This window comes from Elephas maximus, chromosome 21 (assembly GCF_024166365.1).
Source record: "Elephas maximus indicus isolate mEleMax1 chromosome 21, mEleMax1 primary haplotype, whole genome shotgun sequence".
NCBI classification, from domain to species: Eukaryota; Metazoa; Chordata; class Mammalia; order Proboscidea; family Elephantidae; genus Elephas; species Elephas maximus.
Genome location: NC_064839.1, coordinates 69,124,808 through 69,152,095, shown reverse-complemented (window position 1 = coordinate 69,152,095; position 27,288 = coordinate 69,124,808). Strand labels below are relative to the sequence as shown.

The following is a 27,288-nucleotide window of genomic DNA, read 5'->3' as shown; positions in this document are numbered from 1 at the left end:
TGCACACTTGGCTGTGGCAATATTAAGCTACTGTATTACAGTGGGTTTAGTCATCGATTTTTTTTTTCAGCTCTATTTCTTGGGGGGTGCCTCTTCCCAGAAACTGGTGATAGTTAGCAAAGGCAATTGCACACAGACACGGCTTCAAATTTGTCACACTCCTACAATGAGACATTGCATCACGATCTCAGGACTTTAAAAATTCTGCTTTGATTTGAATGTATTTCTTTTCTCTTCTTTGAAGCTTAAGAGGGCTTTAGTATCTCAGGAGTCCCACCCCCAAGGCCTCTTATCATTGATAATGTCATCAGGGATATAGCTCAAAGGAGAATCTCTTTAAGCCTCAACCCCACTGCAATTATTCAGCAGAGCTCTGCTCTTCTCTGATCAGAAGACTGCTTTGAAGTCAGTGGGAAGCCTCAGCATAAGGAGAGATGGCTAATCCAGTCCTAAAAAGGCAGGCTTCTCTGACAGGCTGTTTCCTCTCTCTTCTTCCCCAAGGCTACGTGAGCAGCTTGCAGGTGCTGTCTTGAGCAAGCGTTGGCTTTTCCTTTGATTTTACAACTCTATTATACCTTTTGGCTGACTATTTTGGATATTTATGGTAGCGTTTATGAGAGTATTTAATGTGGACTTTAGATATAAAACAATTTTACCCTCCCCCGTCATCTAACCACATTATCTTATTAAAAAAATGCATGAAAAGCTAATTTTAAAAATACCTTTACTGCCAGCACAACTTGTCCAAGGCAAGGTCATGGAAGCTCCATAGACATATCCAGACTCCTGAGGGACCAGATTACTGGGCTGAGGGCTGTGGAGATCATGGTCTTGGGGAACAACTAGCTCAACTGGCATAAAGTAGTTTATAAAGAAAGTATTCTGCATTCTAATTTGGTGAGTAGCGTCTGGGGTCTTAAAAGCTTGTGAGCAGCCATGTAAGATACTCCCCTGGTTTCACCCATCTGGAGCAAGGGAGAATGAAGAAAATCAAAGGCACAAGGGAAAGATTAGTCCAAAGGACTATAGGATCACAACTACCATAGCCTCCACCAGACTGATTCCAGTACCACTAGATGGTGCCCAGCTACCACCACTGACCAGTCTGACAGGGATCACAATAGAGGGTCCTGGACAGAGCTGGAGAAAAAAATGTAGAACAAAATTCTAACTCACACACACACACACATAAAAAGCCAGACTTACTGGTCTGAGAGTGACTGGAGAAACCCTGAGATTATGGCCCCCAGACACCCTTCTAGCTCAGTACTGAAGTCACCCCTGAGGTTCACCCTTCAGCCAAAGATTAGACAGGCCCACAAAACAAAATGGAATAAAAGGGCACACAAGCCCAGAGGAAAGGACAAGAAGGCAAGAGGGCACAGGAAAGCTGGTAACGGGGAACCCAGAGTCAAGAAGGGGAGAGTGTTATGTCATGGAATTGACAACCAATGTCACGAAACAATACGTGTATTAATTATTTAGTGAGAAACTAGTTTGCTATATAAAACTTCATCTAAAATACAAAAAAACCCCAAAAAAACAGCTTTACTGAGGAATAGTTGATATACAAGAAACTACTCATCTTTAAAGTGTACAATTTGGTACATTTGGAAATACGTATACATTCATGAAGGATTCCATGGGGAAAATATTAAATGACACAGGAAGCATCAAAAGAAGATGGAAGGAATACACAGAGCCATTATACCAAAAAGAATTAGTAGATGTTCAACCATTTCAAGAGGTGGCATATGATCAGGAACTGATGGTACTGAAGGAAGAAGTCCAAGCTGCTCTGAAGGTGTTGGTGAAAAACAAGGCTCCCCAAGTTGATGGAATATCAATTCAGATGTTTCAACAAACAGATGTATCGCTGGAGGTGCTCACTCTATGCCAAGAAATATGGAAGACAGCTTCTTGGCCAACTGACTGGAAGAGATCCATATTTATGCCTATTCCCAAGAAAGGTGATCCAACTGAATGTGGAAATTATAGAACAATATTATTAACATCACACGCAAGCAAAATTTTGCTGAAGATCGTTCAAAAATGGCTGCAGCAGTATATCGACAGGGAACTGCCAGAAATTCAGGCCGGTTTCAGAAGAGGATGTGGAACCAGGGATATCATTGCTGATGTCAGATGGATCCTTGCTGAAAGCAGAGAATACCAGAAGGATGTTTACCTGTGTTTTATTGACTCTGCAAAGGCATTTGACTGTGTGGATCATAACAAATTATGGATAACATTGCGAAGAATGGGAATTCCAGAACACTTAATTGTGCTCATGAGGAACCTTTACACAGATCAAGAGGCAGTTGTTCGGACAGAACGAGCAGATACTGATTGGTTTAAAGTCAGGAAAGGTGTGTGTCAGGGTTGTATTCTTTCACCATACCTATTTAATCTGTATGCTGAGCAAATAATACGAGAAGCTGGGCTATATGAAGGAGAACGGAGCATCAGGATTGGAGGAAGATTCATTAACAACCTGCATTATGCAGATGACACAATCTTGCTTGCTGAAAGTGAAAAGGACTTGAAGCACTTACTATTGAAGATCAAAGACCACAGCCTTCAGTATGGATTGCACCTCAACATAAAGAAAACAAAAACCGTCACAACTGGACCAATGAGCAACATCATGATAAACGGAGAAAAGATTGAAGTTGTCAAGGATTTCATTTTACTTGGAACCACAATCAACAGCCATGGAAGTAGCAGTCAAGAAATCAAAAGACTCATTGCATTGGGTAAATCTGCAAAGGAACTCTTCAAAGTGTTGAAGAGCAAAGATGTCACCCTGAAGACTAAGGTGCGCCTGACTCAAGCCATGGTATTTTCAATAGCATCATATGCATGTGAAAGCTGGCCAATGAATAAGGAAGACAGAAGAAGAATTGATGCCTTTGAATTGCGGTGTTGGCAAATAATATTGAATATACCATGGACTGCCAAAAGAACGAAATCTGTCTTAGAAGAGATACAGCCAGAATGCTCCTTAGAAGCAAGGATGGCGAGGCTGCATCTTACATACTTTGGACATCTTGTCAGGAGGGATCAGTCGCTGGAGAAGGACATCATGCTTGGCAGAGTACAGGGTCAGCGGAAAAGAGGAAGACCCTCAACGGGGTGTATTGACACAGTGGCTGCAACAATGAGCTCAAGCATAACAGTGATTGTAAGGATGGCTCAGGACTGGGCAGTGTTTCATTCTGTTGTACATAGGGTCCCTATGAGTCGGAACTGACTCGATGGCACCTAACAACAACAACAACAACAACAACATACATTCGTGAAACTGTAGCCATAATCAAGATAATTAATATATACATCATTCCAAGTGTTTCCTCATTTGTAATTCCTATCTCTGTCTCATTTCTGTGGTGCCCTCATCATTCACAGGCAACCACTGATTTGCTTTTTGTCGTTATAGCTTAGTTTGTAGTTTCTAGAAACTTTTATGAATAGAACTGTACAGTACATGCTCTTTTTGTCTGGCATCTCTCAGCATAATTATTATACAGTTCATCCATATTGTTTCATGTATTCCTTTTTATTGTATTAAAAAAAATTTTTTTTTATTGTGTGGATATGCCATACTTATTTATCAATTTATCTGTTGATGGACATTTTGGTTGTCTCCAGTTGTTGACTATTACACATAAAGCTGCTATGAATAGTCTTTACAAGTCTTTTTTAGATATTTGCTTTTATTTCTCTTGTGTAAATAGTTAAAAGTGGATGTCTGGGTCATACGTTAGGTATATGTTTAAGGTTTTGAGAAACTGCTATTTTCCAAAGTGGTTGTACCATTTTATATTCCCATCAAAAGTGTGTGAGTGTTCTAGTTCTCCCATAACCTCTCCAATGCTTGGTTTGGTCAGTCTTTTTAATTTTGGCCACACTGCAAGTACAGTGGTTTCTTATTATGGTTTCAATTTTCATTTCCATAATGAAATGACTGGTGCTGTAATAATGTTGAGCACCTTTTCATGTATGTGCTTACCATTTATATACCTTCTTTAGTGAAATATCTGATCAAAACTTTATGTGCATTTTTAAAATTAAGATGTTTGTTTTCTTATTATTAAATTTTGGAAGTTTTTAAATATATTCTGGATACAATTCTTTGGCAGAAATGTAATTTTCAAGTAGTTTCTCCCAGTTTGTGTCTTGTCTTTTTATTTTATTAATAGTTCCGGTTTTTTTTTTTTTTTTTTTTTAAATAAGAGCAGAAGGTCTGAATTTTGATGGAGCCCAATTTGTCAGTTTTTTTCTTTTAGGGATAGTGCCTTTGGTGTAATATCTAAGAATATTTGCCTCACCTCAGGTCACAGAAATTTTTCTCTTCTCCCTCATCCTCCAAGAAATGTTATAATTTTAAGCTTTACATTTAGGTCTATAATCCATTTTGAGTTAATCTTTGCAAATCATGCAAGGTATTGATCAAATTTTTTTTTGAATGTGGATATCAAATAATTCTAGCATCATTTGTTGAAAAAAAAAAAAAATCCTTTCCCCACTATAATGCCTTTGTATCTTTGCTGAAAATCAATTGACCATATGCATGAGTTCATTTCTGGAGTCTGATCCATTTCTCATCAAAACCTGCTTTTTTAATTATTGTAGATGTTTTATGTCTTGAAATCAGGAAGTCTAAGTCCTCCAATTTTTTTCTCATTTTTCCAGGCTGTTTTGGCTGCTCTAGATTCTTTGGTTTTATTGATGAATTTTGTAATTAGCTTGCCTAATTTTTAAGCTTCAAATATGCAGCTTCGGGTAATCATGTCCTTCAAGATAAACTGAACTTTGCTGATGAAGGAGCCACAGTTGTATCTGTAGTTATGTATTGATGCATAACATATTACCTTAAGCTGAATAGTTTAAAACAATGATAAACCTTTATTATCTTTCCAAGTTTTTGTGAGTCAGGAATTTGGGAGTGGTTTGGCCAGGCTATTTGGCTTGAATTTCTCACAAAATTCAGTCAGATTTTGGCTGAGGAAGCAGTCATCTTAAGCCTTGACTGGGGCTGGAAGATATTCTTCATTTACATGTCTGGAAAATTAGTGCCTGCCATTGTCAGGAGGAAACCCTGGTGGTGTAACGGTTAAGAGCTGAGTGCTGACCAAAGGGTCGGCAGTTCGAATCCACCAGGCGCTCCTTGAAAACTCTGTGGGGCAGTTCTACTCTGTCCTGTAGGGTCGCTATGAGCTGGAATTGACTTGATGGCAATGGATTTAGTTTTTTTTTTTAATTGGCGGGAGGACTCGGTCCATTTCCCTCTCCCCCTGCCATGTAAGCCTCTTTACAGGAATGCTTGAGTTTTCTCACAACCTGGTGGCTGGCTTTCCCCAAAGAAAGCTATTCAAGGGACCAAGGGGAAAGCTGCAATGCCTTTCATGACCTAGCCTTGGAAGCAAAAAACAGAATGACAGTCCCACCATAGAACTATCACTTATTCAAGACTTACTCATCCCTGAAGAATGTATTTGTGTTTTTTGGCTGGAATTGAGAATCAAAATATGATGGAATTATTTTTCATGACTGCTGTGTTGAAATTCTGGGCAAGTGGGGATAACCAGTAGCTGTTGGAACTGTTGAAGAGAGATCACGTAAACAGAGGTCTTTTGTGTCTAAGTGAATGTTTATGGCATACAGCTGGGAGATGGCCATCCTCCCTAAGTCTACCCAGGACCCGGTAAAGTTCTGTCACTTTGTGGACTGAAGTATTGGTTCCTCCTGAGATAGCACCACAAGCTGAGTAGTCTTGGTAGTATGGCTTCTCCAGTGGCTTCAGAGACAAGAGACAGAAGCACGTGGGGACAAGAGAAAGATAAGCAAAGGGCGGCGCATATGGGATACTGTATCTGAGAGACAGTCACATGAACACATGTGAAGGAACCTTTTGGAGCTGTCTGGAGATAGCTGTGGACAATCTGATGGGTGTTTATTTTTGGCAATCAGCCAATGGTGTCTCATGCCATTGCAATTTTGGTTTAAAAGTGTGACCTTATTTGTAGGTAATTATTATTCCAGTTGCTATTTTTCACGAGTCACAACCTACATTTTCTAACCATCAGCCAATGAGAGTATCAACTGTTTTTTTCCTCACAAGAACGTCCCCAGTAAGGATTCAAACAAACTGTGGTTAAACTATGTGGTGTTACATTTATTCATTTGCTACTAGTGGATCCAGGAAACCCTGGCGGTGTAGTGGTTAAGTGTTATGGCTGCCAACCAGAAGGTTAGCAGTTGGAATCCACCAGGTGCTCCTTGGAAACTCTAAGGGGCAGTTCTACTCTGTTCTATAGGGTCGCTGTAAGTTGTAATCGCCTCAGCAGCCACGGGTTTGGTTTTGGGCTTTTATTAGTGGATCCCGTTTTAATCGCCATACTTTCAAAACAGGTAGGAAAAAACCCCTATGTTTCTAATTCTAGGGTTCTTAGGCAGAAAATTATCTGTTCAAAGTTTAGATAATCTGTGAAATGTCATTCCTATAATCTGTTTTTAGAGTTAGGGTATCAAAAACATCCAGATACTACAAAGCTGCTATTGGTCTTTGACCATTTCTCAGTTCACAAAATATCAAGTGAAACTATTTTGTCCACCTCAAATGGTACCAGAAAGGAGATATACTTGGGTAAGAATGGCAGTTGGAAATGGAATTCCTGCCATGAACTAGTAGTAAACTGTTAGAAACAAGGGCTATTAAAATGGAAATGAAATAGCAGAGGTCTCAAGCAGAGTGTCACCAAGCATTTGCACATCTCCTGGTAAGAAGCTAATTCCACAAAATGAGTCCCTTCTCTCCAGGTGCTCCTGTGGCTTTGACATCTGATTGGAGTCCCAAAAGGCAGACTAACAAAGTGGCCAGCCTGGCTCCCCCTTGCAGAAGTGTATTTTTGGTTATTGAGATTATGGAATGCTAAAATAATTTGCTTGAATTTCAGCAGCTTAATTTTGTAGCAGCAGGGACCCATTTTGTCTAAGTAAGCTTTCTCCTTTCTGAGACTCCAGCTAAGTTGTGAATTCAGGAAAATGTTCAATTGTAATGGGGGTAATGATTAAAACACAATTACAATTCCCCCCAGCCCACAAATAAAGCTCGCCAAGTCCTCTTTTTCTCAAGTGCTTTGAGAAAAAAGAAACCTGTATAAACGCTAAATAACAACATAAAATGCTAAGGTGATTCAGGTAGGGAAAGATTAACTAAAAAAGGAGTGGAAAAGTACCATAAAAGTACCATAGGAAATAGAAAATAAATCCCATTTTAATTTTTTTTTTTGAATGACAAAGTGAAAGTCATGATTAATGATGGTGGGCAATTATCATGTACATTATCTAGTATGGCCATTTAAGTATTATATTTACTTTTTAAAACCTTTCAGTGTGCTTAACAAAAAACTAATGTAAAACATTGGTCCTCACTGATTAGCCCAAGAAATGTTATTGTAAATGTCATTGTAGGCTTCAGAATCATTAAATTTAATTTGTTAATATAGAACATATTATTATTTATATTAAATAATTCTTCCGGGTCACTGTGAGTCGGAATTGACTTGACGGCAATGGGTTTGGTTTTGGTTTTATTTTTGTTATAGGTAAGATATACTTTCTTTTCTATTAAAATCATAATCTCAATTATAACATTAAAGTCTATAGCTTGGGAATGGCTGCATCAATTACAAGCTCTGTTTTGTACACTAGAAAGCATCAGATAATTGATTTGTAAGTCACAGCTGAGCTGAAACTTGGGACAGTACCAAAGAGTATTTGAAACAAGATAATTGAGCAAATGCCTTAATGTTGAGAAGACATCAGTGAAAGCTTTGGACAAAAATTATGGAGAGCAAAAAGATAGGAAGAAACTCAAAAGACAACTTTGAGAGGTTTTCTGGGAAGTTGCTGAGTTTTAAAATGATGTTGTTTTCTCTGTCTCACATACAGCAGGAGACTGTCCCTCTGGAGTCCCTGGGTGGTGCGAACTGTTAATAGGCTTGGCTGCTAACTGAAAGTTTGGAGGTTTGAGTCCAGCCAGAGGTGCCTCAGAATAAAATGAAAAGTCAGCCATTGAAAACCTGATGGAGCACAGTTCTACTCTGATGCACATAGGATCATTTTGAGTTGGAATTGATTCAATGCCAACTTTTTTTTTTAACTAGTGTTGTCTACCACAAACATATTTACATTATGGGGTACTATCCCACGATGAGGTAATGTTACAAAGGGTTGAGCTGATATAATTAGAAAGGTCCAATACTTTTGGCTTAGGATACATAGTATGACATTTGAATTTCTGCCTGGCACATAGTAGGCACTTGGTAAATATTTATTGATGGACTTTAACTCGGTCTACACCTGAGGCTAAAGATGACATTTATCATTATAGCATGCAGTAGACTCATATTTTAGTGATTGAATCGTTATTTTCACATAATAAATCTATGATTGAATTTTTGGGGAGGATATGGAGAAGAATGAAATAGTATTTATGGCAGATACCCGAATTTCTTAAATAAAAAGCTCCATCTAAATAAAAGGTATTATATTCTAAAATATAGCCAAAAGAGTAGAGAAAAAACACGTAATTGCAGTATGTGAATCATCTTTAGTTCTTGCCACAAATATCGGACAGCCTTGTTGCCCTTTTTGTTATATATGGAAGAATTTGAGATTATTATTGTTTTCAGAAGGATCACTTCTGCACAGGAGACCTACACATTAATGCAGCTGAGTCTTTGGGGAAGCATTCATCATCCTCTGTTTTTTGGGAGCAAGTCCTTGATACAGCACCGTGTCCCTGAACTCCATGATAGTTTCAGATAAAGCATCTGAACCCTATAGTTTTAAGAGCAGTGGAAGGAGGTACTGGCTGCTGTTGATGTCTAAGGTTGTCACGCAACAGCTCTTATTTGCTGGGCAGCTTTATGAGAGAGTGGATTTATAGTCATCAGGGGAGAAAGGTCAATTTGTGGGAGTGTAGATTTCCCATTCATCATGGTGCTTTATAGCCTTGCTGGCGATTTTATTTTTGGATATCAAAGTAGTCATTTTGGTCTTGCTAATGCCTTTCCTCCAACTGATATATTTTTCTGACATGAGCAAGGGCAAGCTGCATATGTCAGATATTGTACTTTTCCTTTTCTAGTATTTCAGACAGGCAGAGTTGACACCACAGTTAACAATAGAGAAGTATTTGTTAATCGACTTGGGGAGGGCTGGCTTCTACACTGAAACACTCCTCGCCTTTACCTCCTCCACAACCTCATCAGTTTCAAGCAACTGAGATGATCTATGGAGTCAGCAGAGCTGGATGTTACCCAGGATATGCCACTGGAAGGAAAGCATCTCGGGAAATATGGTAAGAAGCCATTTCACAGTGGACAGAGGCAAAACTGCCCTTCTCCATCACACCTCGGATTTAACCTTTGTGTCCATGAAGTCTAAGCACTAGAGGGAAACATTTTGCTTAGAGACTCTTATTAAATGTATAAAATCAAAAACATTTGTAATTTGTGTGTGGATCATATTGTAGCCTTCAGGATCATTGAGCATTATTTGTTAGTATAAAACAACAACCTATTGCTGTCGAGTTGATTCTGACTCATAGCAACCCTACAGGACAGAGTAGAGCTGCCCCTAGGGTTTCCAAGGAGCAACTGGTGGATTTGAACTGCTGACCTTTTGGTTAGCAGTCGAGCTCTTAACTACTGCACCACCAGGAATCCAATTTATTAATATAGAACATATGATTATTATTTATATTAAATAATGCTGTATGTAGGGTTGCTGTGAGTCGGAATCCACTTGAAAGCAATGGGTTTAGTTTTGGTTCTAATGCTAAATGTTGTGTGTAAAATATACTTCTCCTATTAAAATCATAATCCCAATTATAACATTAAAATCTGTATAAAATTGTTTATAAAGAAATAAAATATGTAGGGTACATATTCCATAGTGAGTCAGATTATTTTTATTTAACCCTTCTCTCAGCCTTGAGACGTCCTGAATTAATTTCTCTTGACATTGTTCTATATAGATTCCTGGACTGTGTGGACCCCTGCCTCATTGCCATAGTCAGGACTGATGATAGTTATGAGAAGGTAGAGTCTGTGTTTATCTTGTTCGTCATGTCTAAGTCCAGGACCTAGCACAGTGCTTGGCAGAATTTTTTTTTTAAGGAATGAATAAAAATTTATTCGTAAAGAAAACCTGGCAAAAGTTTTTGTTGGTTCTCAGAATTCTGGACAGAAAATCTATACATATCTTCCCTGACCTGACTATCTCTGAGCCCATGTAATGGTGGTGACTTATAACCCACCTCGTCTAGAACCAATCTTAGCATCTTCTCCTTGTCTCTTCCTCACTTCCCTATTTTTGTACTGATGCTATTTTCTCTCAGATGCCACAATGGAAACTTCACGGTCACATTTGACCTCTCCCTATTTGCTCAGTCTTTACAAACGCTTCTTGGATTCAAAATGTTACTTCCTTTAGTCTTTCTCCCCTTTAATGTTTACTTGCCCGTTGATCTTTTCATTTTGCCCCTTCTATTTTTATCCTGACACTTCCTGTCCAAAAGCCATCAGTGTCTCCCCATGGTCTGTAAGAAAAAGGCCGTACACCCTGGTGTACATATAGGGTCCTTCAGAGTCTGCATCCAAGAACAATCATGGCCTAACTTCTCAGGTTCCAAACACAATTGTTCGCCACTCTCTGTGGCTGCGCGTTCCTGCTTTGTTCATTCCCATGCCCGTGCTATTACTGCATTATCGCAAAATGGTTAAGGGCCTAGTTTTGGACAATTAGAACTTGGTACACCAGCCCAGCCTACTCATTTGACATCTAAACTCTATTCCCTTTTAACATGAGCTGCATTTTCAAGTAGTATGGAACATCCTATGAAATTTAACTTTTATGAGATCTGATTTCTTTGGTTTGAGCTCCTCTCTTGAAACTTGGAAAAATCTAAATTCTCCCATCTTCATAAACCATGGCTGCAAAATGTCAGATGAAATTTAGAATAAGAAAACTGTTACGGACACTATGTCAGAAGTAAAACACAGACATAGGGAGTCCCCTGATTTGCATTCTCCAGCGTGGTACAGACTTAGGGTAAGGGTCAGTTCCAGCTTTGTCTCCTATGCTGTCCTCTCCTTGGCACTAGGAAGGTGAGCTGTGTGCACTTCCATGAATGCCCCACCTACTGCCTGCAAGGCTGCCCTCTGGTGTTGTGACCCTCCTGGGGAGCCCTCATTGGGGCATCATGTCTCTGCTGTTGAAGCCAACTGTTTCAGGTGCAGTGGGTTTGATTGCCCCCAAACACAGTGGCATTAGCAGTGGAGTCCAGGAGTTCTCCTTTGGCAGAATGCTTGACTTTTGTACCAAGCTGTCTGAACAAAAGGGCTTTCTTTCAAAGTCTTTCTCCCGTTTGCTACTGAGCCACCTCTGGCTGTGCAAAGCGTCATTCAGCTCAAAAGCCTTCCCGAGAGGCATTTTGCTGAGGAGCTGCTCACTCCTCTGGGATGAAGGAAACTCAGGGCCACTCCAGGGAAGGTGTGACTTGTCACCTCAGCCCTGGTGCCTCTCTAGTCTCCCTACAGCCCTAGGGATGAGTATCCCTTCCATCAGAGGTCACTGGCTGTTTGTCCTTGGTGAAAAAGCACCCCAACTGTACTCCCATGTACTGACGTTAGACACTGAGCAGACCCAGTGAAAATATTGAGGCTCTTCAATGATAAGTGAATACTCTGATTCCCAGATGAAGCTGAATTGTAAGTTACTGTGTCCTAGATTTTGCGTTTTGTGAGCTGAGATGTTGTTGTTAGCTGCCATGGAGCCAGTTCTGACTCCTAGCAACCCTACGTACAACAGAACGAAACACTGCCCATTCCTGTGCCATCCTCACAGTCTTGCTATGTTTGAGCCCATTTTGCAGCCACTGTGTCAGTCCATCTTGTTGGAGGTCCTCCTCTTCTTCACTGATCCTCTGCTTTACCAAGCATGATGTCCTCTCTTCCAGGGACTGGGCCCTCCTAATAACATGTCTAAAGTATGTGAGATGAAGTCTCACCATCTTCGCTTCCAAGGAGCACTCTAGCTGTACTTCTTCCAAGACAGACTTAGCGTTGCTAATTTTATTTTTCCAAATATGGATATTAACAAAACTAATGTCTTTTATTTCTGTACTGTCATGAAAAGTCTATAAGCACTATACAAAGGACACTTAATTAAACTGAATAAATTTAGCTTTATGATTCTTATTTTTCTCAGTTCACTGAGTCTGGGTAGAAACTAGCCTAGAAATTGATTCTGGTCACTGCTCTTGAATTTGGGAATCATTGTTTTATGAAACTTGTTAATTTAACTGAGGTATCCCTGATGTTGTTGTCGTTGGTGTTAATTACTGTTGACTTGGCTCCAACTCATGGCGATCTTATGTACAACAGAACCAAATGTTGTCTGGCTCTGTGCCGTCTTCATGATCCTTGGTGTGTTTGAGTACATTGTTGTAGCTATTGTGACAGTCCATCTAATGGAGGACTTTCCTTGTTTCTGCTAACCCTTTGCTTTGCCAAACATGATGTTCTTTCCTAGCTATTGTTCTTACTGACCGTTGCCTAAAGTAAATGACCTGAAGTCTCACCATCCTTGCTTCTAGGGTGCATTCGGGTTGTAGTTCTCCTGAGTCTGATTTGTTTGTTCCTCTGGCAGTCCATGGTATATTCAGCATTCTTCACTAACACCATGGTTTGAATGCATTAATTCTTCTCCTGTCTTCTATTCTTTTAACTTGAGAGGACTGAAGAAGCTCACAGCTATGGTACCATGTCCTCCTCCTCTTCAAATATACCTTAAAGAAACACGCATATCTTCAAAATACACTTGAACAATAACTTATTGTCTTGCCTTATCCTCTAATAGCTTCTTATATGGATATCTTGTCTCTTCCAACCAAATTGTAATGCTAGGTAAATAGAAAAAAAAAAAAATTTTTTATAGGAAGTACTAATAACTAATAATTTGAATTTAATTTCAACAATACACAGTGGTATACTGCTCAGAGAACTGTAGGCTGTTCACACATTTGTGTGTGTGTGTGTGAGTTTGTGTTTTTGAGAATTGGTTGGTCTCTTAATTTACATATGTATGTAAGTGAAAGACACATTTTCAAAGCATTGAGCCATCTTTGTCAAAAAGAAAAGAAGCTTTTGGAGCCAAATCTTCATTTCCTAACGAGCCTGGGAAGATTAACTACCTACCAAGCAGATAGAGTCCTGTATCTGTAGCATCTTTAAGTCTCTCATCATTTTTGATGATTTAGTAATAATGTAGGGTGTGACAAGGTAGTTGAGGTTCTCCCACAAAATATCAGAATTGTTTTTCGTTTTAATGTACTTTTTTTATTTAAAAAAAACCCTAAAACATTCCTTAGAGTGACGGCTGAGTTTCAATATTTACTACTCTGACTGCTCTAGCAGTTTAAAAAAAAGAGCCCTCAAGTAAAATTTAAGTGGAAAAGATTACAATTCTTGAATTACGGATTTTTTTGTTTTTTCATTTGAATAAATACTTCTTGCCTGGAAGTTTTATGTGTCAACCCTAGTTTCCTTATATTGACAATCCTTGAAAAAGTACTTAATTTCCTTCTTGAAAATACAGGAACAGTTTTAGTTTTTGAAAATGCACTCTTTTGGCTCAGCACAACTTTTCCCCACTGGCTTGTACGGTCTACTGCTGACTACAAACCAAGCATACACACCATCCATCTAGCAAACGAATGATTCAGTTGGGACACAAGCTGGGGAACATAGAAGTGAGCAAAAGTAAACTTGTGACAGCATCATTATCTTTGGGGTATTTAAACTGAATATGACTTATGATATCCACATGGCTGATTTGTGATATGTGCTCAAAACTGTTCATTCTTGCAGATTTCTGTTGCTTTCCTGAATGAGTTCCCAGATTCCTATGTTTTAAGCTCAAATTAAGTATTATATATATTTAGACTAAATGATGGCAATTTCCTTACCTAAGATGCAGCTTTTTAATCACTTTATGATTTTGTGATTGGTTTCTTTTCTTCAAATAGTATATTTCCATAGCTATTTAGTGGATTATGTTACTTATGTCTAATTTATATTTTTGAGGAGGTAGGAATAATGTGACTATTTCCCTTCAAGGTGGATTTAATGTAAGCTCATTCCTATAAACTCTTAACTGCCATAAAAGAGGTTAGAGATGTGGCTATAGAAAAATCAACATTGCTGGCAAATATCTCAGGAAGGGAATAAAGAAGATGTCTCCCCAAAAAGAATTACTATAAATGAAAATTTTATTACACGTCAATAAATTGTTTACATTTTAGTAACAATTTAAGATACACAGCATTTAGCTATTTTAGTTTTTCCTGATTAATTATTTTAAACAAATATATATCACATACCTACCATGCATTGTACTAGGGGCTGGATGTAGAGCAACAAATAACACACATAAAAAGTTTGTGGGATTGATATTTGCATGAATTCTGATAAACTAGATTTTTTAAAAAGCTTGTTATGTGAGATTATTGAGTTTTATGTACAAGTATTTAAATACTGATATATGTTACATCCTTACTAGTAAAAAAAAAAACCAAAATGAATAATACGGGATTGGAATCCTAGGGGCAGCATTGTGCAAAGTGATATGGTAAAAAAAATCCTTTTTTATAGATTTGGCATCTGAGCTGTAGCAAGTACATACTATGGTGAATAAAACCGACCCCACCATGAAGAAAGTAACACGGAAAACTTAGAGAAATTATCAGGTTGTCTGTAGAGGGTATTGTGACTACGTTCTCAGCAAATATGTAAACGCTTTCCAAACACGTAGGAAAACATTCTAAAAGGCAGAAGAGAAAAGCCTCCTTGCAGAGGGTCCAAGGAAAGGTTTTATTCAAAACAATGTCTGAAAACAAACTTGGACTTGGTCAATATTGGAATTTTGAGAATGGAGTAAAGTTTTAAGCAAAGCTGACCCTAGTTACAAAGACGAAGAAGGCAGAGCTTGGCCATCCACCTCTCCTCATCTCCCATTTCCCCCTTTCTTCATCTGACTTATTATGGGTCCTGTTACACTCCACGTACTGAGAAAGAGTGGGACGTCTATTCAGAAAGACCGGGTTTAAGCTCCTACTCTGCTGTTTGTCATCTGTGTGAGTGTGAACAGGCCACCTCCCTAAGCCTCGGCTTGCTCATCTGCAAAATTAAGATAGGAACACCAACTTCAGAAGGTAGTGGTGAATATTGAATATATAATGTATGTGAAATGCTGTGAAACAATTAATAAGAATTGGCATAACAGTTAATACCTCCTTAAGGAATGGAAACAAAACCCCTGAGAAACACAGGAACTCTGTATGTGCTCAAGCCTACCAAATGAAACGGTAGGTGGTGGGAGTTTTCATTTTTGTCAGATGTTTCTGTCAGGCTGTGCCTTGAATCATACCAGGTGTGAGGCTGACTGCTCTGCCGATGGAAAGCTAAATCAAGGACAAACTGTTCTGATCCTCAGTTACTTACTCTTGCCAGGCTGGTCCCAGATGGAACTTTATAAGGGACATACTTCCTGTAGATGTGACCAACTCTAGAACATGGGACGTCAAACATTTCTCCTCCACACATCCAAACCTATGGAGGGGAAATTTAAAAAAGATTACAAAAGAGAACAGTGAATTTTAGGACAAAAATGGACTATAAAAAATGAATTATTAGCAAGATTCATTAAAAAAAAATCTTAAACTGTCATGGTCTTCAAATCAGTAATTTTTTTCGTACGTGTCTAACCAAGAAAGGAAACCGCATTTTAATCTAGATTCATAGAAGTATAGAGCCAAAACACTAGTTCAGGAAAGTTTTATTTCCGTAGACATCGAGTTGGGTTTTTTTATTTTACTAAAATTTTATCACAAATATTATCTTGTGCCATTATTTACTGTCTATATATCTTCTTCTTCTTCTTTTTTTTTTAATACAGACATTGATTTTGATAATCCTGCCCTGAGCGCATTTGAAGAAATAACAAATTTAAATTTAAGAATTTAAAATTCCAGTTAAAAATCTGAATTGAAACCATGGAAATTCTAAAATAGGTGAATGAATTAAGACAAACGCATACGTATTTTCAGTTACATTTAGATTCTGAAACTTGCAGTAAAGCCAACCTTTTATATCATAGTTGCATTCTAATTTCTCCCCACCACTGGTCTTTTCTTAGGTGTAGATAATAATTGGTTAGCAATGTGGATTCAGGCAATATTATACTCAAGGTATGTGCTAAGACACTGTGCTTATATATAGTAACAAGAATTAATTGGTTACATTTTACCATGACTCTCCACTCGGACACATACTTAATCGTGGCTTATATAACAGATTTCCTACTATAAAAGGAGTAACTATTAAAATATAAATTCTGTCATCATATCTGCTAAATATTCAGCTACTTTAATTGCCAGAAAATGATTAAAAAGAGATACGCAGCTTATTCTAAAGTATCATATTGAAAGAAAGAGAAATGCTTGTTTTAGCTTACATCTTTTTTTTTATAATTTATTTTTCTCGTTGCTGAGAATATGCGCAGCAGAGCACAGCAATTCAATAGTTCTGACAATCACAATTCAGTGACATTGGTTGATTACGTTCTTCGGGTTGGGCTGAGTTTTTTCCTGAGTTGTTTCTCCATCATTAATATAAACTCACTGCCCCCTAAATTTCCGATCTAAACTTTCTAGTTCCTCTTGTCAGTTTGAGCCCATAAAGATAGATTTTCAAAAAGTACAGTGCTTAAAGCAGACATTCTTTACTAATTAAGCTAAACTATTGTTTTTTATTGTTTGGTTTTAAGAAGGCTTCAGGGGATATTTTTGGTTTAAGGTTTAAAGATTATCGCAGGGCAATAGTTCTGGGGTGCTTCCATTTTCTTTTACCAAGAGGAATGATGCTGTGAGACAGGTTGAACAAATAGTGATGGCGGTACATGGAAGTCCAAGGGAAGGCAATGCAACTATTCCCAAATACTCAGTTGCTTGAAATGAGTTCAGGATTACTTGTACTCTGAATCTGAACTTGATCAGGTGGTTATTAATGATCTGGATCAAGACATAGAAAATATATGTGGGTGATATAAAGCTTGTAGAAGCAATGAACACACTAAACTACAGTATCAGCATCTGAATAGATCTACAGCAGCTGGAGCTATACAAGATTAAGCAAAAAAAATGGCAAAAATGTTCCAGAATCTAGAACAACAAAAAGCGACTCTTCCATAGGAGGATGGGGTGGAAACAGACTGAGTAACTGCGGTGTGATGGATTGCTTTCTTGCAGTCTTTCTAGCCATGGTCTAGTAACTCCCACCCAGGTGACTGCGTGTGAGTGTGCAGATAGGATACTGGTCAGTTTGCACTTAAAGGAGAGCCAACTCCAGAGCATACAGGGCTCTTTCCAAGTGGATATCACTATTGAATGATTACACGGGTGTTTGCATAATGTTTTTGCTTAGTGTTTGTCACCTCTCACTGAACTATAAGTTTTATGACTACATTATCCATTATTATATTCCCAGTTATTAGTCAAGGGCTTAGCACACAATAGATAATAAATATGTCCTGAGCAAATACATATGATCACCTCTTTTTCAATTATACTTCTACTCTTATTTATGAAGGGTCCCTGGAGCCCTGGTGGCATAGGGGTTAAGAGCTCAGCTGCTAACTGAAAGCCGGCTGTTCAAATCCACCAAATCCTCCTTGGAAACCCTATGGGGCAGCTCTACTCTGTCCAGTAGGGTCGCTATGAGTGGAACTGATTCAATGGCAGTGGGTTTGGTTTTGGGGATGTAGGGTCCCCAGGGCTTTTCCAATTTTAGTGTTGCTTCATACAAACTCTGGTCCACCTTGCTTTATACCATAAGCACACCAAGTCAGTTGTCCCTTGTCTTATAGTTGTTTTTGTTTCTATACTGAGGATATCACCATGTACTTTTGTTTTTTCCTTCAGTCTTCCAATATCTATGCCTATTTCAATAGAAATAACCAAATCTTGGCACAGAAGAGAGATGTGTTTAGGTAACAGCGTGGGAGCATAGTTCTTTGGGACAGCATAACTGTTGCGGCGTTTATCAAATTCTATATTTGTCCTGAAAAATGTGGTTTATATTTTTAACAGACATTTCCTGGTAGTACAATGTGGTGACATTCTAAAAAAAGTCTATGATATTGTCATACTTAAGTATCTAATTCTTAGAGACACGTTTTCGGTTTACAAATAATGTGTCTTCTTTTGACAACATGAATATTTGAAAGCAACATTATTTTTTACCCATGAATGAACACAGGACGTATTTCTCAGAATGCAGTTCAAATTGACTGAATAATTGAATGCTTGCGTTAGTTTTCCAATCATCTTTCAACACCAGTCACAAACTAGAATTTAGATACAGAGAATGTTAAATTGAATGGAATCATGCAATTATACCAGTCACTTGGAATTTGAAATTAACGTCCGTAGGAAATTGATTGTCAGGAGGATAATGAGGGAACACGGTTGTCAGGTGTAAGATGAAACATAACATGCTATACGGTAATGGTGCTCTAAAAAAAAAAAAAAAAGCATTCATTTCCAAACTCTGCTGTCTCTCTAACCTTATCGCCTACACTTCTCCACTTCCCTACTTCCTTTGAGCTATACTAGTTTCCTTTATGTTCTTCCAACATGTCAGTTATCCTCCCACTTTAGAGCATTTGCACTGGCTGTTCCCTCCACCTAGATTCTCTTGTCCCAGAACCGCACGTGGCTAACTACCTCATCTCCTTCAAGTCTTAGCTCCAGTATTCTCTTGCCAGTGAGGCTTTCCCTGAATGCCTTCTCATATGGCACTCTCAGTTCTCATCACCGTACCTTGCTTGTGCTGTGACAGCACTTACCACGTTTTAACACAGTAGATACTTTACTTACTTATAATGCTTATTGTCCCTCGGGAGCCCTGGTGGCACAGTGGTTAAGGGCTTAGCTACTAACCAAAATCTCAGCTGTTCAAATTCACCAGCTGCTCCTTGGAAACTGTATGGGGCAGTTCCACTCTGTCCTATAGGGATGGGGCAGTTCCACTCTGTCCTATAGTGTCGCGATGAGCCGGAATCGACTTGATGGCAATGGGTTTGGTTTTTGGCTTATTGTCTCTCCCCTCATGAGGGTGAGGATCATTTCTCTGTTGAGTGATGCATCTTAAGCATCTAGAGCAGTGCCTCACATGTAGCAGATAATCAGTAAATATTTGTTGAGTGAATGAATAAATGAATGGTTTATTGCCATAAAGTAAGCTTAATTGCAGACTTGAGTTACTAAACGATGGCTTACTTCCATTACCCAGGTCCACAGAGGGAGAGGAGTTATGCCCCAGGGTGCACGCTACTCAGAGCCTCACCCACATCTGATTGAGATGATTCAGAAGACGAGATTTTGGAGCGAGAAAGGATGTTGCAATGAGTTAAGATTTTTGGAGATGCCAGGATGGAATGAACATATTTTGAACATGGGAAGGACATGGGTTTTTGGTGGCCACAAGAAGAGTGCTATGAATTGAACTGTATGCTCCAAAAAGATATGCTCAAATTCTTACCCCTACATGAGAAATGTGACCTTGTTTGGGGAAAGGAAGTTTTTCTTTGCAAAAAAGTTCATGAAGTCATATTGGAGTAGGGTAGCTCCAAATCCTAATCCCTTCCGAGTGGCATCTCAGGTAAGGACAGCCATGGAAACAGAATCACACACATGGGAAGACACTATGTGAGGGTTTGTCCACAGCCATGGAACACCGAGAAACATTTGGGGCCACCAGAAATTGAGAGAGACAAGGAAGGATCTTCCCTTACCCCTTATAGAAAGACTATAGCCCTGTTGCCCTGAATTTGGACTTTCTAGCCACCAGAACTGTGAGAAAATAAACTTCTATTCTTTAAAACCACCTACTTTTTTTTTTTTATGGCAGCTATAGGAAACAGAGATTTGAGCTACTTAATGATAGCCCGCTCTGTAGCGGCCACTAAAAATAAAATCTGTGACCTCTAGTACATTCAAATATAGCTATCTTGAGTTTATGTTCATACATAATTGGCTTTTTATAAAATAAAAAAATGGCTGCTATTAAAAACAGCACATCATATGTGAACAAATAATTAAATTTCTGGGACAAGAAAAATAATTTTACAATTGTTTGTTATGACTTGGCTTCGTCGCTAATTTTGTGTGTCAACTTGGCTAGGCTATGGTGCCCAGTTGTTTTGTCAAACACTAGTCTAGATATTGCTGTGAGGGTATTTTGTAGATATGATTAACATTTGCAAGCAGTTGACTTTAAGTAAGAGGGATTACCGTCCATAATGTAGATGGGCCTCATCTAATCAGTTTAAGTTCTTAAGAGCAAAAGCTGAGGTTTTTAGGAGATAAAGGAATTCTCGCTTAAGAATGTTACATAGAAATCTTGCCTAATTTTCTAGCCTGCTAGCCTGCTCTATGATTTTGGACTCAAGACTCCAGCATCAACTCTTTCCTGAGCTTCCAGCCTGCTAGCCTAACCTGTGGATTACCAGCCTCCACATATACGTGAACCAATTCCTTAAAATCAATCTCTTTCTCCCTCCCTTTGTCTTTCTCTCCCTCTTCTGTTTCTGTTTTTCTGGAGAACCCTTGGGTAGGTTGATGTTGAAAAACTTCTTCAGGCTAGACAGTCACCCACTTTACTGTCTATCTAGAAATTAAATATAAATTTTTAATATGAAAGCATTGCTGTGAAGATATCAAAAAGGGTAAAGATTGTCATTAAACTACTTTTCCCAGCTAGATGTAATCCAAACTCTACTTTTTGGCCTGATCTGATCAAAATCAGGAAATTATGGGACAGTATCTTTAGTATCACAGACAAATAAAATTTTGCTGAAGATAATTCAAAACTGATTGCAGCAGCACATCGATAGGGATTTGCCAGAAATTCAAGCTGGATTAAGAAGAAGACATGGGATGGGGGATATAATTGCTGATATCAGATGGATTTTGGCTGAAAGCAGAGAATACAAGAAAGGCGTTTACCTGTGCTTCGTTGACTACACAAATGCATTTGACTGTGTGGAACATAATAAATTATGGGTAAAATCGTAAAGAATAGGAATCCCAGACCACTTAACTGTGCTCACGCAGAACCTGCACATAGACCAAGAGGCAGTCATTCACACAGAACAAGGGGATACTGCATGATTCTAAATCAGGAAAGGTGTGTGTCAGGGTTGCATCTTTTCACTATACTTATTCAATCTTTATGCTGAACAAATAACCCAAGAAGCTGGACTATACGAAGAAGGATGGGGCATCAGGTTTGGAGGAAGACCCGTTAACAACCTGCGTTATGCAGATGACACAACTCTACTTGCTGAAAGTGAGGAGGACTTGAAGCACTTACTGATGAAGGTCAAAGACAACAACCTTCAGTATGGATTACACATCAACATAAAGAAAACAAGTCAGAATTGACTCGATGGCAGTGTTTTTTTTTTTAAATAAAGAAAACAAAAGTCATCACAATTGGACCAATAAGCAACATCATGATAAACGGAGAAAATATCAAAGTTGTCAAGGATTTCATCTTACTTGGATCCACAATCAGTGCCTATGGAAGTAGCAGTCAAGAAATCAAATGATGTATTGCATTGGACAAATCTGCTGCAGAAGATCTCTTTAAAGTGTCAAAAAGCAAAGCTGTCACTTTGAGGACTAAGGTGTGCCTGACACAAGCCATGATATTTTCAATTGCCTCATATGCATGGGAGAGCTGGACAATGAATAAGGAAGACTAAAGAAGAATCGATGCCTTTGAATTATGGTGTTGGTGAAGAATATTGACCATACCATGGACTGTCAGAAGGAAGAACCGTCCTGTCTTGGAAGAAGTACAGCCAGAATTTTCCTTAGAAGTGAGGATGCCAAGATGTACTTTGGACATGTTATTAGGAGGAACCAGTCCCTGGAGAAGGGCAACATGCTTGGTCATGCAGAGGGTCATTGAAAAAGAGGACAACTAACAATGAGATGGATTGACCCAGTGGTGGCAACAATAGGCTCAGACATAGCAATGATCATGAGGATGGCACAGGACCAGGCAGCATTTCATTCTGTTGTTCATAGGGTCACTATAAGGTGCAACCAACTTTATGGCACCTAACAGCATGGGAAGGCACACCTCCTTACACAGTTGCTTTGGTTTATTCTTAGAAACCTGGGTTTTGAGATTATTCTTTGACCTAAGGAGAAAAAAAGAATTGTTTATTTTTACCTTTCCTGACTCCTTTTTTCTATTTGTTGATCAGAATATAATAAAAGAAAAATTGGAAAATGTCTCTATAGACTTGCCTTCTAGTCTTGGGAGATCTCTGGCTTCTAGACCCAGCTGCATAAAAAGAATTGTGCCCAAACTGTCTTATATTTAACGAGCTTCAAAAGGTCTGGGTGGTGACATCAGGGCTTCAGAGGACACATTGTTCACAGGAGCACTGGTTTTTCAGATGCTGTGCTCATACTTGCAGTAACACTAAGCAATCTTAAAAACAGATTCAGGTGGGGAATGGAACACACAAACAGAAACATCACTTGTTCTTGGCTTGTTTGAAACTTTAAGTCTTGGGGAGAAAAAAGTGGATTTGAACATCTTAAATTTGCATCCTTAGGTAAAACGTTATGATTAAGGACACAATCCCTCATTTTCCTTAACTCATTATTCTACAACCTTAAAGGTACATTAGAGGCAGAGTGTTTGCTTTTTACCATTTTGAGTGCATAGCCTAAATCTTCTGGATTCCCTATTTACTAAAAATAAATAAAAGTTGTTAATTTTTTTTAAATTGGTTTCTGATAGTGGAACAATGATTTCTTTTAGGGAGATATCCAAATGGTGACTCTCCTTTGAGCTGTCAGTCATGCTACCTTCCTAGTGGCAGGGGTGGAAACATAGCTTAAAAAACTAGGCCAGGCTAATTGGAGCCCTTCTTTGGGATTTTATCAAACTGTAACTACTTCTCTGGTGGTGAAACAGAAAATGAAAGCCTGAGAGCTGTCCATGGGCACGTCTGAGGGGATGGAAGGAGAGTCTGTCAGAGGGAAAGAAGCCAACAGAAAGAGCACAGGACAGAGAGATTTAGGGAAAGGATCTGAGGAGCATGTGAGGCCCTATTTCCAGGCCTCCCAGGGGCTTACCCATTTCCCTGACTTTTCAAGTTTTTAAATTTATTTTTTTACTTGAGCATCCCCTCAAGTTCCTTCTGTCCTTTAAGTTAAACTGAGTTGGGGTTTCTGTTTTCTTATAAGTCAAAGAATCTGAATAACTCCTTCTGGAGCAGTGAAGTTGTGAGTGCCTAGGAGTGCCAAGGGTGTACTTTGAAACATATGTATCAGTCAGATGGTACTCAGATGAATACCGTTATAATGGATACTTTGGAGAAGTAAAGGAGTTTTCAAGTTTCATCTGATGGGTAATTTATTTTTTAACAGCATTCAATAAGAAGAAATTTAATCAAAATAAAAAAAATATGAACGCTCCTAAAGGTTCATCATGGCATTTGCAAGTTATTTCCATCTTGAGGGGAACTTGACATACTTTCATGATGTGGTAGAATGGAAAAAATATTTTGGATCAGGGTTTGAGTCTCGTAGGTTACTACCCTGTCCTGAGTCTCATTTTAGTCTTCTGTAAAGTTGGAGTGGAGCCCTACTGGTGCAGTGCTTAAGAGCTCAGCTGCTAACCAAAAGGTCAGCAGTTTGAATCCACCAGGTGTTCCTTGGAAACCCTGTGGGACAGTTCTACTCTGTCCTATAGGGTTGCTATGAGTCGGAATTGATTCGGCGGCAATAGGTTTGGTTTTAGTTTTAAAGGTGGGTTAATGCATCTGCTCCAAAAGGTGATTGTAAGGACTGAGTAATACATACAGCACCCTAAGGTGGCTGTAATATGTGCTTAAGAATGGTAGTCATATTATAATATCTGCATAGAGACAACTTCTATCCTTCTGCTTTGTTGGGAGCTATATGGGGTAGTTGTTGTATATTCACATGTCATCCGGTATGAGAGGGGTCAGCACATATGACAACAGGCACGTCTGTGAAGGAGTGTGGTGAGGAGGTAGGGATTGTATTCTCATAGTTGGGAGAGGTAGAGGGGGTCGTGGAGGTCAATTTACATTGGCCTTGCGTGTTGCTGATCTTGATGTAGAGTATAAAAATAAAATCCTTACACTTAAAAAGTTAATGCCTGAATGCACTCTGGAGGTCTTTATAATGTTATCACTGGGATTTGGGTGAAGGACCTGAGAGTTACATGATGATTTGGGGGGTAACTTTCTATACAGATTGCTCTTGAACCTGGGAGCAACCTGACTTGCTTTACGTAGATTTACACATCAGAAGGATTCGAGTGATTAGATTATATCTCATTTTTCTTTTTAATCAGGGAAAAACGGCAATAGAAAAATTTGAAAAAAATCTCAACATTAAGAAGATGATTTCATCAGGAAGTCAAATTAACCTTAGCACTGGTCCTGCACTTTGCGCAACTTTTTACATCTTGCTCACTTTACAACTACCTATAAAAGTGAAAATAAAATTAAATAGGGAATTAGGAAAATGCCATCAGACATAAAGGAAGTAACAACTGGGAGGGATTCATACTCTCTGTTAGGCTTATATCTAACAGACATAAAATTTAACTTGAAAATGCTCTGTTACACCTGAGGTACCTTTTGCTGGGTAATTGAAATGAATCTCAGACTGGCTTTTGAGACATTTAGCAGCTGTTTCTGTTTATCTTTGAGTTTCTGAATGGGTTTAGAGTCATTTTAATATTTTCTTTGGAAGATCAATTCTGGGTATGTTGAATTAAAATGAGTATTTTTATATTACCTAGGCTAAATATTGTAGGCAAAAACACCCCATAGGAACAACTCCAGATATTTCCGTGTGTATCTGAAGGTGTATGATGTACCATAAAAAGGCTTCTGTCACATTTTAGATACAAAATGCAACCACCATTTGAGGTACTACGCAGAGGCAGAAGTTAGGAGAGGTTTCGAATAGAGCTGTCTCGTAAAAACAATGAGTAGGTACATAAAATATTTTAGAAACATCCTTGGCATAAAAAGGACTTCTAATGAACACGTTTTATAGGACTGAATTTATTTCTAACAAAACCATTTGTACAAAGGAGCATCATGATAGTTTATATAGAGATGGCCTAAGGGGAAAAGAGTACGCTCCTAAAATGAAATTGAGTTGTACCGTTCTAGGGAGGCAAATAAACTATTTCAGAGGTATAAATTAAACACTCTAGAAGGTTTTTGAATTTTTAGACAACTACATAGAACCTTAAAATGCATATTGATTAAAATTAGAGGCTCTTTGCTAATGTACTTGAGGCTTGTCTTGAGAACCAAGAGTGTGGGAAGTTTGTAAGAGCAGGAACTGGGGGTAGAGGGACTGGCTGGCTTGGAGACTTTGCCCAGGCACAACTCCTTTTCTTTCTTTCTTTTTTTTTTTTAACCTTCATGTACTTATTCTCTTTTTTGAGTGTCAGCATAAATTAGTTGTGTGAAGCTGAAAAGAGGAGTGGACCACTAATAGCAAATCCAAATGCATATGCAAATTACAACCAGCATTCTAGTTGGACAGATATACTCAAATGTACATTCATTCAAACTATAATCAATACCAAATTGTATAAGTAGGAATACCTTTTTTAAAAAAATTATTGGGCTTTAGGTGGAAGTTCACAGCTCAAGTTAATTTCTCATACAAAAAATTATATACATATTGTTATGTGACATTAGTTGCAGTCCCTAAAATGTGACAGCACACTCCCTCTTTCCACCCTGAGTTTCTTGTGTCCATTCCACCAGTTCCTGTGCCTTCCTGCCTTCTCATCCTGTCTCTGGACAGGAGCCACTGATTTGGTCTCAGGTATCTGACTGAACTAAGAAGCACACTTTTCATGAGTATTATTTTGCGATTTATAGTCCAGTCTAATCTTTGTCGGAAGAGTGGGCTTTGGGAATGATTTTAGTTCTGGTTTAACAAACAGTCCAGGAGCCATAGTTTCAGGGGTTCCCTTTCTTTTGGATCCTGTTGCTAGTTGCTATCAAGTCGGCTTCAACGCACGGCGACCCCATATACAAAGGAACAAAACACTGCCTGTCCTACACCATCCCCATGATGGGTTGCAGTTTGGACAATTGGGGTTCATAGGGTTTTCATTGGCTGATATTTGGAATTAGTTCACCAGGTCTTTCTTTCTAGTCTGTCTTAGTCTGGAAGCACTGCTGTAGCCTGTTCAGCATCATAGCAACTTCTAAGCCTCCACTGACAGACGGGTGGTAGTTGCCCATGAGGTGCATTGGCTGGGAATCAAACCCAGGTCTCCTATATGGTAGGAGAGAATTCTACCATTGAATCACCATTGCTCCCACTTTGGATAAGAAACAAAAACCACATTGCCATCGAGGTGATTCCAACTCATAGCGACCCTATAGGATAGAGTAGAACTGCCCCGTAGAGTTTCCAAGGAGTGCCTGGTGGATTTGAACTGCCGATCTTTTGGTTAGCAGCCATAGCACTTAATCACTATCCCACCAGGGTTTCCATTTTGGGTAGTGTGTCATTATTTTGTAGTTGTTTCACCTACCAATCTATGGGTCATGTAACGCATGGAACATTTGCTACAACTGTGTTTGGTGACTGCTAGACGAGTGAGACTTATGGTTGAAGGAATAAGGGGATGAGGAAAATGAGTTACCCAAGGGTCAGACCTGCGGAAGGGAGGCCACAAATGAGAACATTTAACAAATTACCAATTTTCTTTCCTTAAGGGCTTTCCAGTGAACCAAAGTCCTTGCTTTAGCTTAGAAGTTTTGGCCTAGTCTGTACTTGGGGTTTGTTTCTAGGGTTTGTATTTGAATAATCCTGAGATCCATGTAAATATATATTAACATGTCAATGCAGATTGAAGTATGTTTAAGAAAGCCTTTTCTAACCATTTGACTGAAGCCCCACTGTGCATCTGTCAGTTTGTAGATAGAGTACTGTAGTGGCTTATGTGTTGCTGTGATGTTGGAATCTATGTCACTGGTATTTCATATACCAGCAGGGTCACCAATGGTGGACAGGTTTCAGAAGAGCTTCCAGACTGAGAAGAAAGGCCTGGTGAT

The 27,288-nt window shown here is 38.8% G+C and overlaps 1 protein-coding gene across 1 annotated transcript in view; it reads right to left on the bottom strand.

Annotated features, from left to right (window-relative positions):
• GALNTL6 (polypeptide N-acetylgalactosaminyltransferase like 6) overlaps positions 1–27,288 on the bottom strand; it is a 1,356,076-nt gene that overhangs the window by 81,324 nt on the left and 1,247,464 nt on the right. Inside the window, exon 9 of the mRNA XM_049864011.1 lies at positions 15,576–15,683. Coding sequence (XP_049719968.1) covers positions 15,576–15,683 — 108 coding nt within the window. The remainder of the gene's footprint in view (positions 1–15,575; positions 15,684–27,288) is intronic.